We start from the raw sequence: 22,048 nt of genomic DNA, 5'->3' as shown, positions 1-22,048 counted from the left end.
GAATATGGGACAAAGTAAATTGAAAAGTAAAACGATAGTGTGCTTGAAGGTATGATTGTGAATTTATTAGAATGAATTTGTAATAATTATATATTATACTAGTATTTATATCAGCTCTGCGGAGACCGATGGTTCGGTGAAATATAGGAATAATAAAATCAGAACCTAAAAAGAACTAATAGTAAGTAATCATTGAAGTAATCATATTCACTTAAATGTGAGGTTAATCGCAGACAATGATCTACAGTTTTTGAAGCTTGCGGTAGAAGAATAGGTGAATTGTTGGGTAAAGTCAGGACTAGGAAACCGAAATGTAAGTCTTTCTCTTTGAATTTAATTATGTATTAAAACTAATAAACTTGTATAGCTTTTAGCTCTAATATACCCAAACAACCCGGTGTATAGTGCTTAATCGAAGGAAAATCCGATCCACCCAACAAACTAAAAGATTTCGTTTACGATGCCTCGAAGTATGAGAAGTAAGACCGGAGAGAAATCTCACTGCCAAGCCTGTTTTCAACCCGATACGATGCGAATGGTGAGTTGCTGCACATGTGAACTTTGGTGGCATTACGAGTGCGTGGGTGTCGACGACGAGATAATGGCTCCGGATCGCACTTTCTTCTGTCCACGGTGTCAGAAACCATCCCCCACCGCCCCTAGGAAGTCCATAATCCAACCTACAACAAAAGCAGTCAGTATGTCCGGTGTATCCTCCTCCTCTAGCGCAAAACGCAAGAGGGCTCGTCTACAGTTGGAAAAACTCGAGGCACAAAAAGCTCTAATGGAAAAGCGACTAGAGCAAGCACGTCGAGAACAAATTGTAAGGCATGAGCAGGAGAAACAGTTGCAGGATGCTGAAATTGAACATGCAAGGTTGCAGATGGAGCAAACTATTCTGGAAGAATCGTTTCGTATTCGGGAAGAAGAACTAGAGGAAGAACTGGATGACAGAAGAAGCAACGTTTCAGAGCAAAGTGGAAATAGCAAGGTTCAGCAGTGGCAGAATGAACAACTGTTTGATAACCATCCCTCTCCGATTCCGGAACAGAACAACCACGTTTCAAGTGAACAACAAGTAGAGCAAGGTGATCAGGTTCCAGCATTATCAGGTATTACTTGCGATTATACTGCTATCGAACCAGCATTAGGAGGCTTTGTTGATCGAAGGGAACCGGGAACTAGTTACGGGGATTAGCCTTTAGTAATATGAGCGTGCCAGAAAAAAGGCAGAATACGTTTCCGTTAGCTAGTAGTCTAGTGGCCCAAACCACACTGGGTGTCAAGCAAAGTCAAGTGGTTAACAATAATGGGAATAGGAATATTGTTGACAGACGAGTGAACAGTGAAGTTGGTGATAATGTTCCGATTAGTGAAGAAACGATTCCACCTCACATTTCGGAACTGTTTCCAGTAAGACGGCCGGAGCCAATGCAGGTGTATCTCCCCCTTGAAATGCCTCAGCGTCCATTGGGACACCGTTCTTCACAACAGCCGGTACCAACGCCGAGGAGAACGCGCCTACCTGAAACACGGCATCCGAGAATGGAACTGCGTCCTGAAGAGCAAAGAGTACAATCGTGGGGACCAACGCCTCAGCAGCTAGCAGCAAGACATGTTATGTCAAAGGAGCTACCAATCTTCAGCGGCAATCCAGAGGATTGGCCGCTATTTATAAGTTCGTACAAGAATACAACGGAAGCTTGTGGATACTCCGAAGCGGAGAATTTGGCGCGGTTACAGCGATGCCTCAAAGGACACGCACTGGAATCAGTTCGGAGCCGTCTTTTGCTGCCAGCAGGCGTACCACAAGTGATTGCTACGCTCGAGATTTTGTATGGTAGACCGGAGCTGCTGATCCACACATTATTACAAAAGATTCGCGAAGTTGCGGCGCCGAAGCACGACAGACTGGACACTTTGATTGGATTTGGAATGGCGGTTCAAAACTTATGTGACCACTTGGAAGCCGGTGGGCAAGAAGCCCACCTAAATAATCCGATGTTGCTCTTCGAACTGGTGGAGAAGCTTCCGGCAAATATGAAGCTAGACTGGTCGCTTTATAAGCAACGCTGCGGCGGAGTGAATCTTCAAGTATTCGCCAAATACATGTCTACGTTGGTTCGCGCTGCGACAGATGTAACGCTAGACTATGGCCCCAAACCTTCGCAATCACGACAGCAACGGGAGAAAAGCGGTAAGGATAAACACTTCTGCGGCGCACATTCCATGGACGAATCTACTCGTTCGGCGCGCCCGACAAAAGAGTTCATTGATAAACGGGATAGTACTCCAGGCCCAGTGTGCCTGATCTGCAAAGATCCAAAACACCGTGTGAAGGATTGTGATGAATTCGGTAAAAAAAATCTGAAGGGCTATGTACAAGACACGACCGCCCAACGTAAACTACGTAGAACAGTTTGGTGCATTGAGGAATGTAGTCATATTTTAAGATAATTCATTCGATTACTTATGTCACTGGTTTAGAACAAAATTACCGTAACTTAAAATATAAAAATATGTTGGATACCGTATTCAGTGGTGACGTCCGAGCCCTCACCGACAGTCTGGGGGTCGGATACCAAAATCGTTCAAAATAGTCATTCAGTTTTATTGTTCTCAGATACATTAGATCTATTCTACAAGCATTCTATGTAGTTGAAACAGTGACCCATTCTCACCCCCATTTGACCCGTTGTCTCCCCGACGACGGTACGATAACTTAAAATTTTAACTTTAAAACCCCAAGTGGTAATAATGCTTTTCGAAATTCTAACTGTTGCATTCGACTTAGAGTAAAATTAGTAGGGATTCAGTTTCATTCCAAATTTTCGACCACTATTCTAGTTTATTTGTAGTAATATATAGGTGGAAATAGTGGAGTATGATTATTAAATAATACTATTCTGAAATAAAAATAACTCACTAGCGTTACATGGTTATGATATCCCAAACAGCACACGTTGAGCCAATCTTGTTGCAGTAACCATTAGAGTGATTCAAATTTTGACTTTTTTGCCACTCGATGCTTAAACGATTGCATTTGCCTTTTTAATAATCCTCCTAAATTTTTAGTTGATTTGGATCTAATTTGAGTGAGCACGCGCGGTGTGCAGTTTGTATGAAAATTACTATGAAAACAGTAACTTTCATGGAAAACCGTTCCCCAACGCTTCCCTTTAAGTTCTAAAAACATATGAGTACATCATCAATACAGGAAATTTTACAAGGAAACAGACCGTTTTTTTGCCAAACGATTTGATGCTCGCAAGAAAATGTATTAAGGAAATACTGAATCGTGGGAAATTCGATTTAACCCGTAAAAGAATAACATCAATATCAATAATGAGCATTTTCGTTTTCTTCATAACTTTGCTTCTAAACGAGAAATCGCTTCGCAACAACAACTGCCTTTCAGTTTGAGAAGTATTCTGTGTACTCAATGTGTTGATTATATTTAAATAGTTCATGGGCCACCTCACGGAACGGTCTTCCACATTATGGTCAGTTTTCATAGTAATTTCCATGCAAACTTTAAATGGCGTGTGCACAGTCAAATTACATCCAAATTTGATAAACATTTAGGAGGATTATTAAAATGGCAAATGCAATCGTTTAAGCATCGGGGGGCAAAAAAGTCAAAATTTGAATCACTCTAGTAACCATATTGTGAGAGAATTCGGGCATATATAAGTTACTGTGATCGATGTGCAATATGTCTGTTGCTGGGGGTGTATACTGGGGAGTGCGTGTACCACGATTTAGCGATTTTACGACAGATGCGAGACGATACGCATCGGCCCTGGATCTTGCAAAGATTCTCTGCTCTGGCTACGGACATAGGTGCCTCTGTCCAATGGTAGTCAGAGCATCGAATCATCACTGGTGGAAGAATACGAGCCTTGGACCTTTGGCAGAATCTCCGCTATCTGTTATTTGGAGTGACGAGGAATAGTTGGCAGAGAAAGTATAGTCGTATTGTTGAGTCCGACAAAGAAGCGCGAGTCGATAAAACCCGGTTGCGCCAACTAGAAATCAACAAATACTAGCCATGTACCGTTTTGACTCAAATTCCGAACATGACTCATATTCCGAACTTTAGCTTTTAAATGCCCATTTTAACTTTATTCGTGTAATTTTCTCCACAGGAGTTTGAATTCGTTTGTTATCTTGATCCTCAGTGCGGAAAACCAATGACAGTTTTAGTTTTAGGGCGCTAAAACGCCAGTGTTCGGAATATGAGTCATATTCGGGATTTGAGTCAGAACGGTACAAAAAACCAAGCCATTCGGTTGAGATGCGCCAGAGTAGGGAATAGGGTATAGGCGCTGCGGACGGGAATAGGGTATTTGTTCTATTTTATTACAATCTAACTCCCACTATCTGGCAGTGGCATTATGGAAACATATTCGTGCAACCACATTATTAATATAATTGCAAGAATCTTAGATCCGGGAACTAGAAAGTAATAGTTCTATTGTAACCTATAGTTCTATTGTAACCTATTGTAACCTATATATTTCAATAAAGTATGCGTTCCGAACCTATAGCCGTATACATTAAGCCCCGCATGATTGTACCCACAGAGTATCTGAAGAGCATTCAAACTTCCTGAATTAAAATTGAAATCGTTTGATTGTGGCGCATATTTAATCATAAAAATATAATTAACAATTTACTGTTTATCATAAAATGGCTTACCATTTTCCTAAGTTATCTTTGAAGCGAACATGTTTGTTCATTTGCATTGCGATTATCGCATTATGACATTGCATTGCCGTTGCTAACAATCGATCATCCTATCCTTGCACAAACATGCGCTTGTATGTATATCGCCGACTGCGGTCACTGCTCTGGCCCTACTTTTTGTGGCAAACTGGTGCGAAGCACCGCACAAAAAGAAGAGCCTAAAAACCAACTACACTGAACGACGGCCGAATGAGACTCACGTTGCGAACGGGAAAAAGAGGTGCTACCAAAATGGTCCAATACCCTACTTTAACGTTGAGAATCAAATGTTTCAATATAACTGGAAAATTGGTGGAGAGTTTCCGAGTCGATTGATATATAAATCTCAAAAATCCATCGAAAGATGAATGCGCTATTAACGTTCCAAATCTTACATGATTTCGTGACGGTCTCGGATTTGGAAATTTTCATTTGTCACCCTGTATCCGAGTCTTCCCCTTAGACGTAGTTTACGTCAAAAGCTGTGGACGAACGCTGGAAAGTCATCCAACAGTATAGTTTGTGTCGGAATTGCCTAGGCGCTCATGGGAGAAGACCATGCAAGATAAGCAAACGGTGCGAAGTGGAAGGATGCCAGATGAAACATCATTCAATGTTGCATTCCAACACCGTGAAGTCGGATAACAGTGAAAACAAGGCAAGTGGTTCGAGAGCTGTCACTAATCATCACACCGGCGGCAAGGCATCACTTTTTCGCATTCTTCCGGTCACTCTTCATGGCAACAATCGTTCCATATCAGTGTTCGCTTTCTTGGATGATGGTTCGGAGCGTACTCTCGTGGAAGAAGATGTGGTGAAAAAGCTGGGAGTGGAAGGTGAACATCTTCCATTGTGCTTACAGTGGACGGCGAACGTGAAGAGAACGGAAGCAGGTTCACAGAGAATTGGGCTAGAAATTGCAGGACGATTAAGCAGTGCGAAGCATAAGCTGGTAGATGTACGTACAGTGAGCAAGTTGGATCTGCCACGACAAAGTATCCAGTATGCGAAGTTGGCGGAAACATTTCCATACTTACGAGGACTTCCCGTTCAAGATTATGAGAAAGCCGTTCCGTGCATTCTGATTGGAAACGACAACGCTCACGTCACGGCCACTTTAAAATTGCGTGAAGGACAACCAGGCGAGCCAGTAGCTGCGAAAACCAGGTTGGGTTGGACAATTTACGGAAAGAATTCGTGTAAATCGGAAAGTCCAGCTCATATTTTCCACATTTGCGAATGCTACAAGGATGAGTCGCTTCATGACCTGGTTACTCAATTCTTTTCCGTCGAATCATTGGGAATCACAGAAACGGCGTGTCCAGAATCCGAAGAAGTACAGAGGGCGAATCAAATTCTACGAGCGACCACGAAGCGGATGGGGCCGCGTTTCGAAACGGGTCTTATATGGAAATATGACAAATTTGAATTCCCGGATAGCTACGCCATGGCAGTAAGAAGACTTGAGTGTTTGGAACGTCGAATTCGAAGCGATCCTGTGATCGGAGAAAGCGTGATGCGACAGATGAAAGAGTATCAAATAAAGGGATATATCCATAAGGCGACAGAGGAGGAACTAGAAGGAGCTGATCCGCGGAGAGTTTGGTATTTGCCTCTTGGGGTTGCTTTAAACCCAAAAAAACCGACGAAGGTACGCATATTTTGCGATGCAGCGGCAAAGGTAGATGGGATATCTCTCAACACGATGCTCTTAAAAGGTCCCGATCTGCTCAACAGTTTACTGGCGGTGCTTTTTGGTTTTCGAGAAAAAAAGATCGCGCTTTGTGCAGATCTCAAGGAAATGTTCCACCAGGTACAAATAAGGAAGGAAGACAGACATGCCCAGAGACTGCTATGGCGTGAGGATTCATCCCACGAACCGGACATTTATTTGATGGATGTTGCCACATTTGGTGCTGCTTGTTCGCCCTGCTCGGCGCAATTTGTTAAAAATCTAAATGCGGCCGAACATGCAGAGAGTTTTCCTGCCGCCGTTGATGCCATTCTACGTAAACACTACGTGGATGATTATTTGGATAGCGCTGATAATGTGGACGAAGCCGTGAAGCTTGCGCTGGAAATCAAACACGTTCATTCCTTAGGGGGGTTTCAACTGCGGAATTGGTTATCTAACTCCCAAGATGTCCTCACACGGGTCGGGGATAATGATTCGGTTGCTGAACAAAGCCTACAGCTGGATAAAGACAGTGTAACGGAACGCGTACTTGGAGTATTTTGGAAGTTAGAGAAGGATGTGTTCACGTTTTCGTCAGCAATGAGCACGCATGAAGAACGACCAACGAAAAGGCAAGCGTTGAGCATAGTCATGAGCACGTTTGACCCACTAGGCTTCTTGGCACATTTTACCATACGTGGCAAGATAGTGATACAATCCTTATGGAGAGCGCAAACCATGTGGGATGAGTTAATACCGAACAAACTTTGTGAGCAATGGACCGCGTGGACGAGGCAATTTCAGTGTTTACATCAAGTACGGATAGCACGCTGTTATTTCCCACACCGATCCGTCAACCAAATCATTTCGCTACAATTGCACGTATTTGTCGATGCGAGCGAAGAAGCTTTTGCGTGCGTGGCGTACTTTCGAGCAGAATTTAAAAAGCACTTCGAAGTGGCATTAGTTGCGGGCAAGTCGAAAGTGGCGCCACTCAAAGTTCTATCCATTCCACGAATGGAACTAATGGCAGCTGTAATCGGGGTACGGCTTATGAACACAATCATTGATGGGCACACTTTGCGAATCGACGAGTGCACCTTATGGAGCGATTCTAAAACCGTTCTGGCCTGGATAAACTCTGATCACCGTAAATACCGTCAATTTGTCGCCTGTCGCGTAGGCGAGATACTAACAAAAACGAAGCAGTGTCAATGGCGGTGGATACCGTCGAAAGATAATGTGGCGGACGATGCTACTAAATGGGGGAAAAACCCTTGCTTGTCGTCTGATACACGGTGGTTCAAAGGTCCGGGGTTTCTTCATCTTCACGAGGACCAATGGCCCACAGAAGCAAAAATTAAAGTGAATCAGACAACCGAAGAGCTTCGATCTTGTTTGGTACACCAAGAAGTGATAGCAAAGCACCAAGTGAAATGGGATCGCTTCTCGCAATGGAAGGACTGTGGCATGCATCAGCGTATATCTATCGTTACGTAACGAATCTACGACGTAGAACGAGAAAGGAGAATACACTAGGGGGACCGTTGAGACAAGAGGAACTTGCTGCTGGCGAAAATATTATCTGGCGGTGGATTCAAAGCGACGTGTTTCCCGATGAAGTGGCGACTCTTTCCGAAGCACGAGGAAATCTACCAAAACGGCAGGCGAAACTGGAAAAAACTAGTAAACTTCGTAAACTTTCTGCTTACATGGATGCTGCTGGAGTGGTGCGCATGGAGAGTCGGATAGCAGCGGCCACCTTTGCGTCATTCGACACACGGTTCCCAATTATTTTGCCAAAGGGTCACATAGGAACGAGACTGATGATAGGCTGGTACCATCAAAAGTATCTGCACGGAAATGCAGAGACCGTTGTAAATGAAATGAGGCAGCGTTTTTATGTACCAAACCTTCGAGCAGAAGTGCGCAAGGTGAAGAAGATGTGTCAACTGTGCAGAGTGAAGCAAGCGCTTCCGGTAGTTCCAAGAATGGCCCTGTTGCCTACGGCCAGATTAAAACCATACGAACGTCCGTTTTCATATGTAGGAGTGGATTATTTCGGACCAATCGCGGTGCGGGTGAATCGCACAACTGCCAAGAGATGGATTGCGTTGTTTACGTGCCTTACGATCCGCGCGGTACATCTGGAGCTAGTGCATACATTGTCGGCAGAGTCATGTAAAATGGCATTTCGTAGATTTATTGCTCGAAGAGGTGCACCAGCTGAAATCTACAGCGACCGCGGTACCAATTTTGTGGGTTCCAGTAAAGAGCTACGAAGAGAAAAGGAAATCATCGAAGGACAACTCGAGGAAACGTTCACTAGTCCTAACACTAAATGGGTCTTCAACCCCCCGGCAGCTCCTCATATGGGTGGTGCCTGGGAACGTCTGGTGAGGTCGGTGAAAACAGCCCTGGCAGCGATGTACACTTCCAGGCTTCCCAACGAAGAGACATTGATGACCTTGCTAGCTGAGGCTGAAACCGTGGTGAACAGCAGACCATTGACATGCACACCACTGGAGACCGAGCAACAGGAAGCACTAACGCCGAACCATTTTTTATTGTTGAGTTCCAGTGGAGTGGTGCAGGCTCCCACAATAATGGGAGATTCGAGGAATGCTTGTAGAAGTCAATGGAATTTAAGTCGGGAGATGATTCAGTTCTCAGTTCTGGCGTAGGTGGGTCCATGAATACTTACCGGATCTTACACGTCGCACCAAATGGCACCAGGATGTGGAACCTATTAGAGCAGGCGATTTAGTCATTATTATAGAAGATACTACGCGAAACGGATGGATACGAGGTCGAGTTGCAGAAGTAATCGAAGGGAAAGATGGACGTGTTCGTCAAGCAGTAGTGCAAACAGCATCTGGAATACTGCGGCGTCCTATTGCAAAGCTGGCGCGACTGGATGTCTGTGAGAGTAAGGCGGAACCGTGCATACCGGATCAACCTTTACGGGTCGGGGAATGTTACGGTGTAAGGTGCCAGTACCCATTGGTGGTAAAGTCCCCATGCTGTAACCCCTTGGTGAGCTGAATCATCCCTCGGAATATCACTGAAGATGGACTGTCATTCGGTTATGTAGAATATGGGACAAAGTAAATTGAAAAGTAAAACGATAGTGTGCTTGAAGGTATGATTGTGAATTTATTAGAATGAATTTGTAATAATTATATATTATACTAGTATTTATATCAGCTCTGCGGAGACCGATGGTTCGGTGAAATATAGGAATAATAAAATCAGAACCTAAAAAGAACTAATAGTAAGTAATCATTGAAGTAATCATATTCACTTAAATGTGAGGTTAATCGCAGACAATGATCTACAGTTTTTGAAGCTTGCGGTAGAAGAATAGGTGAATTGTTGGGTAAAGTCAGGACTAGGAAACCGAAATGTAAGTCTTTCTCTTTGAATTTAATTATGTATTAAAACTAATAAACTTGTATAGCTTTTAGCTCTAATATACCCAATCAACCCGGTGTATAGTGCTTAATCGAAGGAAAATCCGATCCACCCAACAGTAATCTATCTGAATTTTGCGAATACTTTTATCCATCAGTGTATAAGCCAGGGCACTAGACTAAAACCTGTGTCCCATCCCAAGACGTCGAGGACCCAAGGAGTGTACATTAATCTTCTTAGCAAAGTCACTCCCAACGTTTCGTCAATCATATTTCCCCCTGAATGTGAAACGGTTGGTACGGCTGTCCCCGTTTCTTCCTTTCGTAGATTCAAAACTCTTCATTGATCATGTTATTTATTACTAAATAATCTGATTGCCGGGGAGTTATGGATTATCTCCCAAATTCAAGCCTGCACGGTGGGCCTGGCCGTTTTAGTATCTGTGTCATATTTACAATATGCCGCAAATATTAATGCAGACAAGAAAATGCTCGGGAATACAACCGACATTTCCAGGATGCTTTTCAATACTGGCTGTGCATGTGCTAAGACAAGACAAGACAAGACAAGATTACTATATCTATTTGAATTTAATTGGATTTATCATTTGGGTTTGGGATAAAGGTTTGAAATAGAAACTATCTAACTGACAAGCTTGATCAAAAGTTGATGAATCCGTTGATTTGTATTTGAGTTTGAATTTTTCAAAATTGGATTTTCTTAGAAAAAAAAAAACTTGGTTTCAATTGAACTTGGAACTTACAGACTTGGATTTAGATTGAACAAGGATAAATTGTTGAATTAAGTTTGAATTGAATGGTAAACTATTAATTTGATTCAAATTTTAATTGGATTATGATTATTTGAATCGATTATGATATTTGAAATCGCATTTAGGTTGCATGTAAATAAGATTTTAAATAAAATTAGACTGGATCCTTACTAGATTTGGGGTGAATATGAACTTAGTTTTCATTGGACTCGATGGTGCAGACTTAGATGTGGCAAAAGATTTAAATGGATTTCGAATGAAAAGCTAAATATATTTTTTCTGGATTTCGAATTCAATTAAAAATTGTCTGAATTAAGATGTTGAATAGCATAGGATTGTAATTAGGTTTGGATTACTAGTAGATTCTGACTAAATTTTGATTGAATTTTATTTAAAGTTTGGTTATTGATAGATTTTAATTAAATTTTACTTTTTACTTTTTATTAGATGTGCATGGAAATTATACTTGATTTCAATTTGACTTGGACTCTTGGAGTTTTGGAAATGATTTAAAATGAGTTTGGATTAAATAAGAACTATCTGACTTAAGAATTTCAATTCGATATTGGCTAGACTTTATTGAATTTGAAATGAAATAGAATAGAAACTGATTTATGTTTGGATCGGAATAAAAGATTTGAATTGGATTTGGATTATTTAAAATCTGTCTGATTTAAGATTTTAATTAGAAGCAGACTTGAATTTGATTTGAATATATATTATTTTCTATTGAATTTGACAAATAATTCCTGTATTTGTGTAGATTGAATTTGAATTAGATTGGAATTGGTTTACTCTCGAATTATATGTTTCATTTAAGTCCGAATTGAATTTGATGTGGATTTGAACTGGATTTTATCATACTTGGGCTGGATATAGATAAAATTACACTGGCTTATAATTGAATTAATATTTATACTGGATTGAAATTAAGATTTTAATAATATTCGAAATATAGGAAACTATCTGATTCATGATATTGTATGTATAATGCGATTGACCCAGGATCGATTCCAATGGAGAAGAATACTCCATTCGGCATAGGTTCATCGAAGAGCTATAGCCCATCAAGTATCAAGGAGTATGTATAATGATACAGATCTGTATTTGGATTGGATTAGATTTATATGAGATTCGAAAAAAATCGTATTAACATTATACTTTTGATTGTATTCTTTAGGAAATGAGGATACATTAGGATTCGGATCAAATTAGAATTAACGATTTTGACGGTATTGGATTTGAATTTGATATGGACAAAATTGGAAATTAGATTTGAATGAGATTAGGATTTTGATTTATTCAAGTTTTAACTGGATTTAGATTTATTTAGGCTTGACTTGAACTTGAATTAAGATTGTATTAGTATAATGAAATGACTTAAGTTCGAACTGCATCGGAAACAATAGTGGATTATGATACAGTTTTTACGGTTACGGTTGGATTTAGATGGCTGAAGTACTAAAATCGGATATAATTTTTATTGGTTTGAGGTGGAATGAATTTGAATTATAATTGTATTAGAGTATAGCTAAATATTCTTAAGATGGAGTTCGAATTTATTCTGATCTAAATTAGTTTGGAATGTATTAATTTTAGATCGGAATTTGATTAGTTATGGCGATTCTCTTCCAAAATTAGCATACTGGGTCATCGGTTACGGGCTAGATCCCATAAACAAACCAATGTCAAACAGTTGCAAGCTTTCGGTGAGCTTTTTCACATGTAGACTTCTAAGGTATGCAGCATTTTGTCATCGCTACATTGAATGTTCTTTGGTGAATTTGTTCAAGTTTTAGTAGTTTTATTGCTTTTATTTCGCCTGTGTTGCGTTTGGCATAATGTGTATATCAAGGGAATCTTAGTAGTGCAATCATGTTTAATTTGTGATGTTGTCTATTGTGTACTTGTACTTGTGTACTTGACTTGTGTAAGTACCACAATATGATAAAATACTTTGGAGGCGCACAACTAAGCGAAGCAGAGATGTTTGGGCAAAATCCTATAATGTCTCAAGAATCACAATATTTGAGTTAAAATTGTATTTGTTGGATGCAATCATTGTATTTGGATTAAATTTTGAAATTGAAATGTAGCTTGTATTTAAGTTTTGTTCGGATGGTATTGAAATTGCCTTGCACTGGAATTAGTGTTTGATTGGATTCAATTTAGATTTTCTTTGGTTTCATTCGGATTATATTAGGCTGATTTGCACTTATAAAGAGGCTTGGATTTTAACTGGAGATGGTTTAAATTTGGTAATGATAATAAAAGGTCAGTGCTAAGATATGTTTAATTTTGTTTTGAATAGAATTTTGATTTGATTTGAATTTATTTTAGACAACGTTTTGATTAAATTTGTTTTGAATTTGGCTTGGATTTTTATTGTGCTCCAAGTTCAATTGGACTCAAATCTGATGTCAATTGTATCGTATTAGGATTTGGATCGAATTTCAGTTGCGAATTTATTTGAATTTGATAGATAATATTGAATATAGAATGGTTCTGGAATAGATTACAATATTATTTGAATTGGATATACTTGGATTGAGAATGGATGAAATTTTGGTCGAATATGGGTTAGAAATAGTGTTAATTATTCTGTTTTATTTTGATCAAATATAACATAATGAATCTGATGAATAACGAACAATGATTTGCCAAAGCAGTTTGATGGACAATGATTGCATTTGTGATGTTAAGTATACTAATATACAAAATGGTCTCCTTGAAGCAGACACTACTGTTCGTACGTAATCCAAAGTGTAGAGAAGAAGGCGAATGTAGTGAATATATAGCGTGTATACGAAAGGTGTTTGAATTAAATAATAATATGGGTTTTTATTGGGTTTGTTTTAATAGTATTCACTATAACTAAATAATTCAGATTCATTGAGAGGTAGATATTTAATTCAATTTCATAAAGTACACTGTTGTAAACAAAAGGAAAGTGCCCAACCCTATTAAACCGCTAACGGAATGAACTTGGATTGAAGCGCACTTTTGCGTCGAGCGAATGGAAGCTTCGTCTCCATGTGCGAGAAAAAGACAGGATGTACATGAGGATGAAGGTGTAGAATCTGACGGGTAGCTAAGAGAGATAGAGATTGCCAAAGGATGAAATGCTTAGCTACATGGGGAATTAGATATGTGTAGGTGTGAGTAAAGCAATGAATCAACGAGCAAATGTCTTTTGTAATGTTTGTGTGTTTGTATTGAAAAGTGAAAGACGGCTTGCAGAAAATTTTATGTATTCATTCTGTAAACGATTGTTAGCGCGGATACTCCCCCGTAGAAAATTTGACAGCTGGAATCGACCGATTTCGTCGGGTAAAATCGACCGATTGTTGCAACCTACGCTTATGAGATTTTAACACAGGCGTGGGTCAATTAGTCACCCTATTTAATATCATTCCGACGAAATAGCTTGTTTAATAGTGGAATTTCGTACACACCAATTTAAACGAATGACGAATCAACCGATTTGATCGGTAAAAATCGGAACTACCGACTAAGTATAGTGATTGATCGGCCAATGCCTGTGTTAAATTCCCATAAGCGACGGTGCAACAATCGGCCGATTCGCACCCGATTTAAGGTTGGTATCGTGATCAAAAGAAATTTCTTTTTCTATCTCAATCACATGTTAAATTCCGTTCACTGAATCCGAAAAGTAAAGAATCGAAACAAAATTCTTACAACAGTATCCACATGAAAAGAACAAAAAACAAAATTGGCATTTGTAAGGTTCCCACGCAAAGTAATGGGAGCTGTCATATTCTGCTCGATTATTCCGTAAGTAAAAGTGACAATTTGCTCCATGCAGATCAGTTGTCAAAATTCCTCTTGGTAATATTGAACAAAATTCCGTAACCTCTCTACTTTTTAAGTCGATACTGGCCTTTAGTCGGGTCAATTTTCTATGGGGTCGTGTCGGCAGCATCGGAGTTTTCTAAAAAAAAACGTGCGGTTACGACACCACACATAATGGATATGATTGGATTTTTGTCAGTGTATAGATAGTAGAATCTATAGATGAGCGAAAGCATGGCTGAGTCGATTTTTTTGCCCGTGCGCGCGCGCAAATTACGTCACAGCCCTTAACGTTTCCATTGAAATCGTGACTTCATGCTCGTTTGGAGACACGTTTGACAGTTCGTTTGGAGACAGAGGATTTATCTTCGCTCATCTATATATTCCACTATCTATAGATTCTACTATAGATAGTGGAATATATAGATGAGCGAAGATAAATCCTCTGTCTCCAAACGAACTGTCAAACGTGTCTCCAAACGAGCATGACGTCACGATTTCAATGGAAACGTTAAGGGCTGTGACGTCATATGCGCGTGTGCACGGGCAAAAAAATCGACTCAGCCATGCTTTCGCTCATCTACACTGTAAACCCAGCAATACCCATTAAAGAGTTTAAAAAACTCATTTTTTGATGGTATATGAAGCTGTCAAAATAATGGGTACTTCAAAATTTTGAATAATGCGTATTTTTACCCCATTTCTTAGGAAAAGGATTTTACCCATTAATGGGTGAAAATCAACTTTAACGTCTTGAAGGTGAATAAACTGAGGCTGAACCAATTTCGAGCGAACGGAATTAATGTGAGTACTATTTTCGTTTTATTTAGATTTGCAGGATTAAATTAAAGAATACTTTTAATTATTTCAGCTCAGCGAACAATCCTTCTATGCATTCGTCGAAATGCGAAGGCCAGAGAACACCGACGAGAACGCACCTCTTGCCGTTTCAGGGCGGAACGCCGCGTCAGGAGCTGTTGGTGCAACACTATCCCATGTTCGCTGCATGAGGATCACGGAGGAAAACTAGAGGGATCTAAAAATCCGCGAATCCCGCTGATGGATTAATTTGTTTAGATTTAACGCCGGGAATGTATTTACGACTTGGGATGATGGGTTAGTTAACTGGTGAAATAATATTACTTAGGCTAACAAGAAATGTATCTTACTCATTGTATCGTTATATTCATCTTGCAGTAAATAAAATGGTTGCGAATAATTCTACTGCGTTTAATGAATTTAAAAATTAATAACATTACGGTAGATGATTTTTGAAAATAATAAAGAGTGAATTTCACTCATTTTCTTGTCAAAATTTCCTGTCATAGTGGGTAAAAATCACTCGCTAAATTGACGTATAAGCGCTTTACTCATTAATGAGTAAACGCTCTTTACTCTTTTAATGAGTTGAACTATTTAACTTCATAATGGGTACATTTTTACCCATTAAAGAGTACTTTGGTGGCACAGTGTATAGATTCTACTATCTATAGTATTTACCTAAAATTGGGTACTTTTTCCTAACCGTGTTAAATTGTCGTACGTAGAGATGTCGTAAAATCTCGATTAATCGATTAGTAACTATTCAGGATTAGTAGTCAGGATGTCCCTGGCTATATTTTTTCAAACTGCATTTCAATGATGACAGCGGTCTATGTCTATTGATGATGATGACACCGCGTTTGTCACCGGCTCGTTATAAACTATAGAGGACGATTGTCTCTGCGGTTCCCTTTGTAATCGTCCCTGAAGATGTTGGGTACCTATCTGTCAAAACCACCCCTCTGGCGTCCTATACTATCACAAGGGGTTTGACAATAGCCATCATGTCCACGGACGGTAGGGTCAAAACGTATCGATTTTTCCATCGTTGACATTTAGTGCCCTATCCTCGCCAGCAAAAGATGTTTCGCCAGTGACGACAGCGACAATCTTCCTCTTTATAGTTTATTACCTCTATTGTAGTAATCGATTCAAAATTAATCGATTATCACAATGATTAATCGATTATTCGAAATAATCGACATCTAAGCGTTGTCGTAAAATCCCGATTAATCGATTAGTAACTAATCGATTGCTCTCAATTCTTGTCGATTATTGAATCGATTAATCGTTGGGAAGTAATCGATTATCACAACGATTAATCGAAGTAATCGATTTATTTGCGACATCTCTAGTCGCATGCATCATCTCTCGATGAACGTGCTCACATAGTTTTTTATTTGCTGGTAAAAATATTAACAATTAAAAATGTTTCCCTGTGTATCCACAGCATTTTCGAGTATTACATTGTGTTCAACAACTCGCATCCTGAATCAACAAACCCGTGTAAGTTTACGGGCGCTTGATATATTCATATATTTTTACTTCATTACTGAATTGAAAACATTTACGCAACATTTTGTTTCCCGTTTTATGTACATCGTACATCTGTAGAATACCTTCGTTTTAAAACGCCGCACCCCTCCGAACTTGTACAAGAAAAATGAGAAGCCGGATAGGTTGCGTGGCCGACACTTCGTCTATGATCTGGTCGAGGACACCACCATTAAGAAGAAACCTAACCTGGAAGTGGTGCTGACCAGTTTTGTGGAAGGAATCGGATCTAAAGGGGATGTTGTTTCACTGAAACCCAATATCGCATACAACAAGCTGCTTCTTCCAGGATTGGCTGTTTACAAAACACCGGAAGCGATCACCAAGTACGCCACGCTCAAAGAGCAAAAAGAAACTCAGTTGCACAGTTCAGCATACGCACAACGAGTAAGTAAAAAAAATGGTGCAACCTTCAATGCAAATCTATTTTCATTTTCAATAAAAACACTAATAATAAAAAAAATCCTTTTTGAATAAACACTTGTTTAGACTGTCAACAAACTGGAGGAATTAATTCTGGCTGTGGTAATGAACAAAGACCATCCGTGGGTTATTGAACGGTGGCATATTAAGGCTTCACTGCGAAAGGCAGGCTATTATGTTCCCGAGCACGCGATAATTTTGCCGGAAACACCAATATCTGGACCAGACATGCTGAAACAAAATAAGGAATTCTACTGTACAGTCACGATCAACAACCTGGAGAAGGCTCAGTTGCGCTGTCGCATCCACCATTGGAGTACGGAACCGAGTGAACGATTGCCATACGTGTTCGAACATTGGAAGATGCAGGCAGAGCCCTTGTTCGGTGATTCGTCTGTTTCAGAGAAGAAATGAAACTATGTGTCGCTTTCAGAAATATAGAGCAATAGATTTGAGTCATTGATTTATTCTGTCTACATACTAATATAATGATCCTTTGTCCTCCTCATAGAGGAAGTAGATTGGGACTTTTCCGTATTGCTTACCCATATCGACCCATTCAACATGACGGATGAGGTATCTTGCCGCGAACCCGTAGCCTAGCTGCGGCAGTCCAAGATTGATCACCTTGATAAATTTGAAAAAGGTGTCCTCTATACTCAGATCCTGGAGTGGGCGCTTCGTGCAGTGGTACTTCATGTACGGGTAGCAACCAGTTCGCAAAATGTGGTAGTTTGTCCCGGTCTTCAACGTCCAGTTGAAATGCGATCGGCCAAAGTGGTCGTTTTCCACATCACGATACTACGAGTAGAATACATAATGAATACCTGAATTTTAATTGACAAATCGTTATTAATACCTTAATGAAGTACGACGTCCACGGTGGTTCATTGCACTGTTTCAAATATGCTGTCAGAACTTCCGACACTTTGGGTTTCAATGTAAGGAGTTTTCTAAAAGTCATGCTACTGTAGAACAAATATAATTAATGATGAGCATTTCAAAAGAAACAATGTAGATAACAATAAAAAGCTGTTTTTTTTTGAACGACTTGTTTGAATTTGTTTTCCTATTGTATTGAACTGGCGTAAACGAGAGTGCACATAAGCTTTTGATCGAAAGCTCAAATGAACGTGGACAAAAAAATGTTTTTATAACATTTGAAACTAAAGTTAAAATATACGAGAAAGGCAAAAAGTATACAGAATTTTTTACACATACATACATACACATGAACTGTGCAACTGAGTTTCTTTTTGTTCTTTGAGCGTGGCAAGTTAGGTTTCTTCATAATGGAGGTGTCCTCGACCAGCTAATAAACGAAGTGTCGGCAACGCAACCTATCCGGCTTCTCATTTGTCTTGTATAAGTTCGGAGGGGTGCGGCATTTTTTTTAACTTCATTAAAGTGTTTTTTTAATCTACAGATTAAGTTCAACACCGATGCGGCGTTTTAAAACAAAGCGCCTGGAGTTGACCAACTACCAGAAGAGCTGTTTAAACACGGTGGTTAGGCACTGGCTAGAGCGCTGCACTGGGTAATTACTGCCGCAGGGTTCTGTTCTGCCGCAGGAGTGGATGGAAGGTGTAGTGTGTCCCATCTACAAAAAGGGGGATAATCTGGATTGTAGAAACTACCGCGCAATCACATTGCTGAACGCACAAGGTACTCTCCCAAATTGTATGCCGCTGACTAACACCAATTGCATGAGAGTTCGTGGGGCAGTACCAGGCGGGATTTATGAGTGAACGCTCTACCACAGACCAGGTATTCGCCGTACGTCAGGTATTGCACACATCATCTATTTATCGACTTCAAAGCCGTATATTTTTTTTTTTTTAATTCTTTATTTAGGTGTTTTTTTAATTCTAGATTAAGTTCAACACCAAAAGCCGTATATGATACAATCGATCGGGACCAGCTAATGCACGAAAACGGATCTCCGGATAAACTGATACAATTGATCAAGACGACGAAGGATCGGGTGATGTTCGTAGTTCGAGTTTCAGAGGCATTCGCGCAGAGGGTTACGACAAGGTGATGATCTTTCGTGTCTGCTATTCAACATAGTTTTGGAGGGAGTAATACGAAGGGCGGGGATTGACACGAGTGGTACGATTTTCACAAAGTCCGTCCAGTTATTTGGTTTTGCCGACGACATTGATATCATGGCACGTAACTTTGAGAGGATGGAGGAAGCCTACATCAAACTGAAAACAGAAGCTAAACGGATTGGACTATAGTCATCAACACTTCGAAGACGAAGTGGGGCTTCTATCAAACGTTATTTTATAGAGTAATGCTATAGCCCTTCGGTACAACTTTGTTGTACGTGGTGGTAATTACCTATCGATTATGTTTCAGAATCGGCAACAAAAGGGCACCTACAGGATCAAAATTTTGAATTGTGTGAGCATTGATGGTTGTGAAGAATTGGGCAATGACACCAAACTTTATGTAAATAAAGTTAAAATAAATACCGATCGATCGGAAGTGTCCTAACATGATCAATCGTAACATTGAACGCCAATTAGCATATAATAATCAAACTACCAGATAAAATAAATGAAAGTTGGCTTTCTCGGTGTATGAACAAACAAGGCACTCATCTAACTATTTATGAATCCATTTATTGAAACATTTTCGTATATGTATGTCGTTTACATGATCTATAAGTAATCCTTCAGCATCATGTTCGTTTTCGTAATGCGCTGTTTTTCCTTAGCGATCGATTTCACCAAACACGACATCCAATGTTCCGATGATGGCCACTATGTCAGCCAGCATGTGGTGCTTGCCGACCTTGTCAAGGGCGGCCAAGTGAGCAAAGCCTGGCGCCTTGATCTTGCACCGGTAAGGGCGACTAGAACCATCTGATACCAAGTAAACACCAAACTCGCCCTTCGGTGCCTCTATTGCGGTGTACGTCGAACCGGGTGGAACCTGGTAGCCCTGTGTAAACAGCTTGAAGTGATGGATCAAAGCCTCCATCGAGGTTTTCATTTCAGACCGCGATGGCGGCGTCAATTTGGCATCGTCGGTCTTGATGTCACCTGCAGGCATCTTATTCAAACATTGATCAATGATGCGCAGCGATTGACGCATTTCCTCCACACGGCACAAGTAACGGTCATAACAGTCACCCTTGGTTCCGATTGGGACATCGAAATCAACCAGATCATAGGCATCGTATGGCTGAGACTTACGAAGATCCCACTTTATGCCAGATCCACGGAGCATGACGCCACTGAAACCATAGTTCAAAGCATCTTCAGCAGAAACAACTCCAATGTCTTGCGTCCGTTGAACCCAAATACGATTAGTGGTGAGGACGTCTTCGACTTCATCCAAACGTTCAGCAAACTTAGAAGCAAATTCATAAATATCGTCCAATAAACCTAGCGGAAGATCCTGCGAAACCCCACCAGGTCGAATGTAAGCTGCGTGCATACGAGCTCCGGAAACGCGCTCATAGAATTCCATCATCTTTTCACGTTCCTCAAACAGCCAGAAGAACGGAGTCATGGCTCCCACGTCCAGAGCGTGTGTTCCAACAGCCATAATGTGATTCAGAATTCTGGTAATCTCTCCAAACAAAACCCTAATGTACTTGGCTCGCAGAGGGATATCGATGTTCAGCAGCTTTTCTACAGCCAGGGAATAGCATTGCTCGTTACACATCATAGACACATAATCCAACCGATCAAAGTAAGGCAAGGCCTGGGTGTACGTCTTGTACTCGATCAGCTTTTCCGTGCCACGGTGAAGGAGACCAATGTGCGGATCAGCTCTCATCACCGTCTCTCCATCCAGTTCCAGCACTAGACGCAGTACACCGTGAGCCGCCGGATGTTGCGGACCGAAGTTTATCTTCACATTCCGAACCGATTTCTCCACCGGGGCAATCTTGCTGTTCCATGGAGGGATCTTCCACTTGGACGTAACCTCATCGGGGTACATTACTGCAGAATTGAACTGGTTGATAAACTCCGCATCCGGAAACCACTTTCCGGCATTCCGTACTTGTTGGGAATTATATAAAGCCCCAACATTCTTCAACAAACAATTGGTTACATAAACAGAGGATGATGCCTTTTTGGCCACTGAGCTAAGCACCGAGAAAGCCATCCTTCCTTCCGGGGGGCAAACGTACACGACGGCTTACGTTTTCTCGTGGATAGCGTGAAATCAGAATACACAGCAATCGGCTTCGACGGGGCCCTAGCAACAACTTTTTTCACGAAATTTGATTTCTGACAAAATTTTGCCAAATTTTCAACCGAGATGGACGTCGGCTGTCAGTTTTTAGCACGGAAGAGATGATCGATGATGATGATGCCTGATTTTTGACAGCTGCCCCACACGCTTAGATCAGTAACTGTTTACCTATTTATAGCCTATTTATGGGTACTTTAATCACTCATATTTGGGTACTGCAAAAATCACTCATATTATGAGTGAAATGTACTGAGAAAATCAGTCAGTTTCGCTCAGAATCTATAGATGAGCGAAAGCATGGCTGAGTCGATTTTTTTGCCCGTGCACACGCGCATATGACGTCACAGCCCTTAACGTTTCCATTGAAATCGTGACGTCATGCTCGTTTGGAGACACGTTTGACAGTTTGTTTGGAGACAGAGGATTTATCTTCGCTCATCTATATATTCCACTATCTATAGTAAACTATTATAACTATTATAATATAGGTAATATTATTATTTGTATTTAACTGTATGGGCCTTTTCACGAGACGTTTAAAAACAGCTGATTTTATCGTCAATAATTCTCGGGTACTTATTCAAAAGGACGTATGTGATTTTGTAAACAAAGACTCAAACGTCGATTTG

General features: G+C 40.4%; 4 protein-coding genes across 4 annotated transcripts; 2 read left to right on the top strand and 2 right to left on the bottom strand.

Moving 5' to 3' along the window:
- The first annotated feature begins 5,326 nt into the window (after positions 1–5,326).
- Positions 5,327–7,903, top strand: LOC134217262 (uncharacterized). Its single transcript, XM_062696028.1, has one exon. It carries the CDS (start codon positions 5,327–5,329, stop codon positions 7,901–7,903), a length of 2,577 nt encoding a protein of 858 aa, XP_062552012.1.
- An 8,663-nt stretch (positions 7,904–16,566) lies between these two features.
- On the top strand, positions 16,567–17,656 carry LOC134217394 (large ribosomal subunit protein bL9m). Its single transcript, XM_062696142.1, has 3 exons — positions 16,567–16,730; positions 16,839–17,165; positions 17,268–17,656. Exons 1-3 carry the CDS (start codon positions 16,653–16,655, stop codon positions 17,613–17,615), a joined length of 753 nt encoding a protein of 250 aa, XP_062552126.1. The 5' UTR covers positions 16,567–16,652; the 3' UTR covers positions 17,616–17,656.
- A 25-nt stretch (positions 17,657–17,681) lies between these two features.
- On the bottom strand, positions 17,682–18,990 carry LOC134217395 (uncharacterized protein C15orf61 homolog). The gene is made up of 2 exons (XM_062696143.1): positions 18,061–18,990; positions 17,682–18,002 (listed from the first exon to the last, which is right to left on the bottom strand). The coding sequence occupies exons 1-2, from the start codon at positions 18,163–18,165 to the stop codon at positions 17,682–17,684; spliced, it is 426 nt and encodes a 141-aa protein (XP_062552127.1). The 5' UTR covers positions 18,166–18,990.
- An 821-nt stretch (positions 18,991–19,811) lies between these two features.
- LOC134217392 (NADH-ubiquinone oxidoreductase 49 kDa subunit) lies at positions 19,812–21,519 on the bottom strand. The gene has a single exon (XM_062696141.1). It carries the CDS (start codon positions 21,327–21,329, stop codon positions 19,923–19,925), a length of 1,407 nt encoding a protein of 468 aa, XP_062552125.1. The 5' UTR covers positions 21,330–21,519; the 3' UTR covers positions 19,812–19,922.
- Positions 21,520–22,048: the final 529 nt, after the last annotated feature.

This window comes from Armigeres subalbatus, chromosome 2, assembly GCF_024139115.2.
Source record: "Armigeres subalbatus isolate Guangzhou_Male chromosome 2, GZ_Asu_2, whole genome shotgun sequence".
In the NCBI taxonomy this organism is placed as follows: domain Eukaryota; kingdom Metazoa; phylum Arthropoda; class Insecta; order Diptera; family Culicidae; genus Armigeres; species Armigeres subalbatus.
Note: the sequence above shows the minus strand (reverse complement) of the source record. Positions and strands in the feature narration are given on the sequence as shown.